The 8,729-nt window shown below is 40.8% G+C and overlaps 2 protein-coding genes across 2 annotated transcripts in view; both read right to left on the reverse strand.

The window, feature by feature from the left end:
- LOC121401598 (charged multivesicular body protein 7-like) overlaps positions 1-8,729 on the reverse strand; it is a 57,016-nt gene that overhangs the window by 18,370 nt on the left and 29,917 nt on the right. The window lies entirely within an intron of this gene.
- Positions 4,193-8,482, reverse strand: LOC121401596 (tubulin monoglycylase TTLL3-like). Its single transcript, XM_041587060.1, has 7 exons — positions 8,336-8,482; positions 7,908-8,085; positions 7,372-7,520; positions 6,661-6,877; positions 5,654-6,089; positions 5,000-5,015; positions 4,193-4,371 (listed from the first exon to the last, which is right to left on the reverse strand). Exons 1-7 carry the CDS (start codon positions 8,478-8,480, stop codon positions 4,307-4,309), a joined length of 1,206 nt encoding a protein of 401 aa, XP_041442994.1. The 5' UTR covers positions 8,481-8,482; the 3' UTR covers positions 4,193-4,306.

The raw sequence follows: 8,729 nt of genomic DNA on the forward strand, positions 1-8,729 counted from the left end.
AGGGATCTTGAGTTCTAAAAACGCGAAACCCCCTTCGTTGAACCAGTTGTGGTAGGAGTGCCATATTCTGTGGTAGGACCCGGATAAGGTTGCTTTTCGAGCTTTTAGCATGGTAGCAATGACTTCTTCCGACAGTCCTTGTTTTCTCCAGATGTCGGATTCAATAACCACCCCATCAAACGGAACAGGCCCAGGTTGTGGTGAGCTATGGGCCCTTGAAGGAGGAGATCTGACCTGGGGGTTAGACGTATTGGATGGGCGACCAACATGTCCTGCAGGTCTGAGAACCAAGGCCGTCGTGGCCAGTATGGTGCCACTATGATTACAGTGAGTTGTGACTGTCTTATCTTCTTTAGTACCCAAGGTAACATTGGAATGGGTGGAAAGACGTACGCTAGCTTGAATCGCCAGGGTTGAGTCATTGCATCTGTCCCCGCTGCTGTCGGGTCCCGACAGCGGGCAAAGTACCTGGGTACCTTGTGATTGTCTCTGGAGGCCATGAGGTCTATTTGTGGAAGTCCCCAGTGATTTACTAGCTCGGCAAACACTTCCGGGTGTAATTCCCACTCTCCGGGTTCTATTTGATTTCGGCTGAGGTAATCAACCTTTGTGTTGGATACCCCCGGGATATGTATTGCGGACAACCTCACCTTGTTGATTTCCACCCAGTGTAATATTTGCTGTGCCTCTGCTAGTGCCGCTTTGCTGCGGGTTCCTCCCTTGCGATTTATGTATGCCACTGTTGTGGCGTTGTCGCTCTGTACTCCATACTTCGAGTGCCAGTCTTACGGCTCTTAATTCCAGTATGTTTATTGGAAGTTTTGAGTCTTCTGTGGACCATAGTCCTTGTGCTGATAAGTTGTTTCAGGTCGCTCCTCATCCCCCCCAGCTGGCATCCTTGGCTATGACTGTCCAGTCTGGTGTCGCCCATGACTGTCCTGTGTTTAGGTTGCAGGGTTTCAACCACCAGAGCAACCTCCTGGTCTGTTGGGAGAGGGAGAATGTTCGGGAGAGGGGTCCCCCTTTCCAGACGGCAAGTGTGTTCGACTGTAATGGACGAAAGTGCATCTGTGCAAATGGCACTGCCTCTATGACTGAGATCATCACCCCTAGCACCCTCATTGCTGTTTGTATTGTGATCTTTTGAGGTACAAGTAGGCGTTGTATCTGATCTCTGAGTCTTTTATGTTTGTCGTGGGGGAGACAGACCAGTTGAGTGCTCGTATTGAATTCCAGCCCCAAAAAGGTCATTTGGTGGCTGGGGTGTAAATTCGATTTCGACCAGTTCACTGTCCATCCGAATTGCTGGAGCAAGGAGATTGCTAGAGAGAGATCTTGCTTTGCTTTTGTTGCTGTTCTGGCCTTTATGAGCAGGTCGTCCAGGTAGGGAGTGATTGAGATCCCTTGTAGACGTAGAGCCGATTCCGAGACTGACATCAGCGTGGTGAACACTCGGGGGGCTGTTGATAACCCGAATGGAAGGGCTACAAACTGGTAATGGTTGTTGGCAAAACGTAGGAAGCGGTGATGCGGTGGCCATATCGGCACATGTAGATGCGCATCCTTTATGTCCAGGGACATCATTAGTTGACCCTCTTCCATTCCCCTGATCACAGACCCTATCTGGGGGGGTTTATCTATGATACTGCCATTATTTCCCCCAGCATTTGTCATTGGAAGAATAGGGCAACTTTAGGCAACTTTTCTCCGGGACAAGCCTGGCCTAACAGTGTCGGCAGATATTTAGCCAGTACCAAAACAATGCAGGCAATAGGAAAGTCTGTTTAGTAGGAAAATCAAATACTGTACATGACATAAATATCTGTACATATGTATAATAGGGAGGGTTGCCACCTTTTCTGGAAAAAAATACCGGCCTTCCTATATTTTTGCAGGTAGCAACCCTAATAATAGGGAGGCCCTCCAGCTGTTTAGCACTATAAGCATTGGGGTATTCTCTAGTGCAGCCTGGACATTAAATCAAACAAATGCCAATTCTTATCTATCTACTGTGATCATATTGTGATATTGTGACACCCTCTGCATATCCATTCATACTCATGTAACTGTTGCTTTAAGAGTTACACATAATATGCTTTCAGTATATGCAGACGTGACCTTGTAGAAAATAGTTTTGTTTTTCTGTGTAATCATCCAGCTGGGCAGCCAGTATCAGGGCTACAGGGAGCTGTCTGTAAGCACACCTCCCAACTGTCCCATTTTTCGCAGGACAGTCCCAATTTTGACAGCTCAACCAGCATTCCCGGATTGTTACTGAAATGTCCTGACTTTCTCTTTGATCTCCTGCACTTTGATCTCCAGCCACAAAAATATACAAAGTTTCTAAAACTGACTTGAGAGAGTCCAGAATATGTGGCAGGTGCACTTCTATACATTAGTTACAACTTAAGATAAGCAAAGAAGCAATTGTAACTATTTAAGATAAGCAGGTCTATTGGGGAAATTGTATAAGATATAGAGAGAAGCCGCACACCCATTGAAGTAAAAAGAGGGGTGCTAATTGGCTAGGTACTCCCTGGAGCCTTAGATAGAGATGACACTTATCTAATCCGTTTCTTTAGATAATGAGTTGAAACGCATATGCGTTAGAAATGTGAGGAACATATGCGCAAATAGGATGAATGACAGGAAGTGACGTGTTCTCTATATTTCAGACCTTCGTGAGGATGCAGCAGCGTTGCTGCGTGACTTTGAATTAATGTCTTCATTGATGAGGAGTGGATCTAGATACTTTTGTGCACACAGTCGCATTGCTAGAAATGTTATTAAATGTTACTGCATATAATCTAACTTGGACGATATGTTGGAACGCATATGCGTTCCATTTGATGATCCACAATTCATTGCTTGGCCTCTTTACTATCTGGGGAAGCAGAAGTGACGTTAGATGCCGATTTGTGAACGAAGACACACAGCTTGGGGTATAAAACCCTTATGGACAGTAAGGCTCGTTCTGCCTTTTTGTTTTTTTGTCTATTTGTGCCCCTGAGGAAGACCCTTAAGGTCAAAACGCGTTGGGCTCTTTGTTTCTTTAGTATTTTTGTATAATTGTTTTGTATTTTCTTTATTTTTGTAATACATTTTTCCATTATTTTCTTGATATTGGGTGTGCTATTCATTACTTTGAGCATTTATTGGGGAAATTGTGTGACTTGCAGCTTAGAATGGCTAATTCTAAGCAACTTTTCAATTGGTCTTCATTATTTATTTGGTATAGATTTTTAATTATTTGCCTTCTTCTTCTGACTCTTTCAAATGGGGGTCACTGACCCTCATCTATAAACAAATACTACAAATGTATTGTTATTGCTACTTTTTATTACTCATCTTTCAATCTCTTATTCACATTCCAGTCTCTTATTCAAATCAATTTTGAAACTGTTGGGAGGTATGTGTAAGTAATAGGTAAAGCATATAGGGACCGTCTTGTAGGAGACAGAATTCCTTGAGGTATGAGCCCCCCTTTTTCTGAGTGACAGCTGAGAGACTATAAAAACCTTGTAGGCTGCAGGGTTAAATCAAAAGTGGTTGCTCATTTCTCCTTCACACGTGTTGCAATAAAGACTTATCTTACAAAGCAGCATCAAGTCTCCAAAGGGTCCGCTCACAACTCCAACAATATTTTTGGTCCGGGGGTAAGCAATCACCACCATTGTCCACCGCCATATTCCCTTCCATTGAATGGGAAAGTATGACAGAACTAAGGGTGAGGGGCAAGGAGGTGCCACATCTTTGTCCTTACTGCCATTTTATTTGCACTTTGCAAACTGCATCCAGCATTAATCCTAACATGAGGAGTGTCCACTGACATCACAGGTCCATCCTCGCAATGTCACCAACCTGCCCTCCATGATATCATTGACCCACCACCCGGCCTGGAGTTAACAGCGGGGAAAGATGGAAAATGGTGACACGTTCAACCAAAAAATAGTTACATAAATTACATGATCAATAAATCAAATACCACAAAATAAATGGCATACTCTTTGGAACATTACTCTCTGCATCAAACTAAATGTGCTTTTGATGGAATTATTGTACCTATTGTACCTATATATATATTTCTATTTTTTTTTTAATAGGTGGTCTTTGTGGGCGTAGAGCTATGGGTGTCAACTGATACCAACGTTAAAAAGTATTTATATTATTCATAAGGAAGACAAAAAAGTGATTAAGGAAATAATTTTTATTTTAAAAAAGGTATAACAAAGAAAAAAATAGGCATCAAAAGGAAATGGTTGGTTGGACTATTCCTTCCTCCAAGACTCATCCCACTAGCCACCTGTTATGGATCAGAGATGGTTGTTATCTTCAGATCTCTAAATGTTTTTTCTTTACTGAGAATCCCATTTCGTAAGGCACTAATCCTGGTGGTCTAGCGGCAGCGGGGTCCATACCGCGTTGCTCCCTGCTCCATGCTGGTTCCGGTCCTCTAGGGCAATTCATAAAGGCGCAGGCGCGCTGACGTGATTGCGCCATCGTGCATTGGCGCGGAAATTCAAATGTATAAAAGGGGATTTTTAGTATTAGCTCATTGCCCGTTGTAGGTTCAATGAGCTTGTTCCTGGGAGCTTATTGTTGTGAATCCTGATTGATCCTTCGTGTTTGACCCATACCTGCTTGCTTACTACGCTGATCTCTCCAATCCTGACCTTTGCCTGAGTCTCTACTACTCTCATGCTGAATCCTTCCGATTGATAACCTGGTTTCGACCCTTGCCTGCCTGATGATTCCTACTGCTTGTGCTGGCCCGGCCTACCTGTTCCTGGTGGCTTCCTATCTTCCAGCATCCTTGTAAACAGTCGTGCCCCATTGCCAGCCAGAACTTACGCCTTGCACCTCTCGTTAAGTCCAGGTGGCATCTGAGTAAGCTGAGGGCTCCTCCCGAGGCCAAAGGCGGTCACTTAACTGGTGAAGTACGAGCCGAGACCAGGGTGCCTGGCATCTGTTCTGGTGTTGGGTGCTGACCGTGACACATTTCCAGTATAATTTGCCTAAAACTGAAAAAACAGAAAGCTTTTAGCACTAAAATATATATATATATAGTCCATTAGGCTTAAATGAATCATTTTCATTATGTATTCAAAATGATGTCTCCTATACTCAGATGTAATACCAAAAGTTATACCCAGTGTCCTAGTGTTAAATCTGTGTTATATTGCCTACAATCTTAATTTGTATGTTCTCACGTAATACCTTCCTATAATTATAAGGTAGTTGAATATTTTACTGTTCTGGATACTATTAAAACGTATTGGCTTACAAATGTCTGTAACCTTGTTCTAAGTTAAGAGGAACTGCTTAGATTTGGGTTGAGCGTTGCAACTAATAGCCATTTCCAAGGCTGAGGCGAGTGCTGGTGGCATAACTACTTGCCTGGGTGCAATTGCAACCGCCTCATCCCCTTGGGGCCCGTGTTAAACTTATCAGGGGGTTGGACACCAATTTTGTCCAATCTGCAAGACATTCCCATGGGGGAAGAGAGCCTGAAGTAGCAAGTACCCACCCATGGCATACTTATATAAATAAACACAGCCCAAAAACATTATGTACTCAGATTATATGCCTGAGGTTATATTATTCTTTAGACATTCATCAGTATCAAAGTTTCTGTCCCTTGACTTGCACTTACCTGTTTATATATAAGTTCAAATCCTCCCACATTACAGTTAGGGTCATCCTTGTAATCAATCACCACACGTAGCATGTCCTCTACCATTGGTGGAACAATTTTCCACATTACTGACGTGTCTTTGGTTATGCCAGGTTTGTATTGTATCTCAAGTAGCCAGGGCTGGAAGTTTTCTCCAAACAGAAAATCTGAACCAAAAAGGTCAAAACTGTTTTTCCTGTACTTCACATTTTCCCGAGTGGCCTTCATTGTATGAATGAGGGCTTTCTTCATCCCTGGTATAATGATTGAATCCCAGACTTGCTCTTTTCCGATTGTACAAAGATACTCTTTGAATTCGTCACTGTGCCACATGTTTTCTTCAGGCAGGTTGGGGTGACGATTTGGTGCATTCTTTAATTTTTTCTGTATGGCGTAATTACATACATGGGTGGCGCTGGAAGGATAAAACAATACAATTGTCAGGTTTATGTGCCTGATCCATCACTAGTAATCCAGTGTCGGTATCCAGTGAGTCACTAAATATTCTAATCTTGCCTAGCCATTCATTAGATTTAGCAAGCTGACTACCATAGTTACAGCAAAATTACAGAGCCCTGTAACCAATGCAACTGTTACAGAATCAGAGGTTAGAAGAACAGGGCCTTTAGCATATTCATCCACTTCACAGATGTAAAGGAAACAAGCAAATACATTTCATGCCATAAAGTGATTTATCCAAACATTATCGTATACACCGTGGATTAAACCTATAAATTACCTTTAAGTTACAAGCAACAATGGCACAATTGTCCAAGGTGTTTTATAATGTAATTCTTACTTGTTTAATTAAAAAAGGTCTTATGATATTTATACCAGTTTGTAACATGCTAAAATAAGGCAGAGAGTAGTCTTATTTCTGTTTGTACATGAGCCTCTGAGAGTACAAAGCAGTGAAGTCATATCAACATCACGTCATTACTGTATAACAAATAAATAGAATGCAAGATTTTGCACCCTCTACTTACGTATCTAAACTCTCCAGCGTGAAGGGCTGAGATGAGAATCGGAGGAAACTGTGCTTATAGAACCAGATAGTTAAGGGGTACCAGTCCGTTATGAGGAAATGCTGACGGAGATCAAATTTGGTTCCATATACAAGAAGTGGCCTCTCTATGTACTTTTCAACCACCCATTCCCTTCCCAAGGAACATATGTCTTTCAGATCATTTCTGCAACGTATCCCTGTAATAACATGTAAAACATGAATCAATCTCTGTTTAAATCAATATTGTAGTAAACCATTCTGTAACACCTGAAGCAACAAAATCAGCATGCGTTGGACCAATAACTAAGGTTGCTCCTTTGAAACCATATTGGTCCTACATCTCACACATCTAATTAGGAATTCATTTATACATATTCTGCATTATTGCACAGAAATAACCATAATCATAACTGTGAATTGGCCATGAAGAATGGGAATTTATTATGTGCCAAAATGTATGAGATGAGATGAAAACCCTCATGGATCCTCCCAAAACCTCACTGGCGGTGAGGTTCCTCACCCTTCTATGGATCATATAGAAATAGCTATTACTATATAAGCCCTTGCATGATTTTCTGCATTAGTTACTGTATGTGAGTCATTTAATGTCCTGTGGGGGCACCCACCAGTAACCTGAACTTTTGTTTCCCCCTAAACAACAATTGAGTACCCATTTCACAGATTCTCTTACCTCTTCCTCTAGATAAATTTCTTGGTTTTGAAATCCAGATGTTTTTTTCTCCATCTATATCTAGCTGTGGGTTCACTCTTCTCAGCTTACATAACAATTGGTGGCAGTAATCAACATACTTGTCTGAATTCTGTATGTGCGCACCATGACTGTAACAATACAAGGGCAGGGATGAGAGACAGTTATACATAATACACATCACACTATTGCAATACAATGTTTATGGAGAATATTATAATGTATACCAATAAGTTTATTATTTACGATAAATATCTGTTCTATGTGATTTGTTTTAGGCCCTTGTATTCGTAGATTTTATGGTTTTTACACTTGCTAAATAACTAAAAAATCATGGATTAAGTAACTATAAGAAAAATTCATGAATTTGCGCAAAAACTATGATTCGAAGAAACAAACATTCTATGAACATTCATAAATCACCCCATAGAGTGTTCACTGTCATTGTTTTCCTATAATCAGGACAATTTCTTTCTAAATCTAAATTGTTATGAATGGTTTCATCTGACATTACTTACTGCATAACCTGATAGTAGTCACTTATGAAATGTTTTCTATCAACTATCCCGGCACATATTATGTCGTCTTCATCCTCATGTGTCAAGTCGTACAGATGAAACTGGCAAGCCACAAGGGCTGTTACTATAATATCTTCTGGAACAATTCTTGCAGGGCCATGATTGTTTATTTTAGCATCTACAGAAAAGAACATAACAGGAGGAGATTAATAAGAAGTGAGAACAATAAACAAATATAGTTGGTTGGAAAACCATGAGATGCCAGTGACTCCATTTCAAGTCTAATCTTACAGTGTAAAAATGAACAAGGTGTTACTGTCCAATTATAGTCACTGCAAAGAAGGGGTCTTGTTTAAATACTACAAGTAACTCATTTTCTGTTATCAGAGTAGCTGTAGCTATACCAGGTGCCGCTGCTTTTCCCTTACCTGACATGCAAATAGCCGTTTTTTCTTCCTTTTCTTTCCGGCTGGGAATAACTTCATCTTGCAAAGACTTCCCATTGGTTCTCAAAACCCATTTTAGGATACCACAAGCCGCAGTCATGGTAAAGTCATCTACATAAAGGTACATTTTTTGTTAGAATACTCTATTTAACCAAAAGATGACACTAACAATAACTGTGAGAACAAACAGGGCAAATATTTAGTTTCTAAAGAAAGATGGAACTTTGAATTATATTTCTAAGCAGGTGATACTATGGATTTATTTTCCTTTACATATTAATGTATATAGGCACAATTTATAAGAGATACAGAGAGTTGTCGTTAATATGCACTATAATATACTTATGGGAACTTCTAATAGCTGTTACATTAGAGC

Source organism: Xenopus laevis, chromosome 3L (assembly GCF_017654675.1).
Source record: "Xenopus laevis strain J_2021 chromosome 3L, Xenopus_laevis_v10.1, whole genome shotgun sequence".
Classification (NCBI taxonomy): Eukaryota; Metazoa; Chordata; class Amphibia; order Anura; family Pipidae; genus Xenopus; species Xenopus laevis.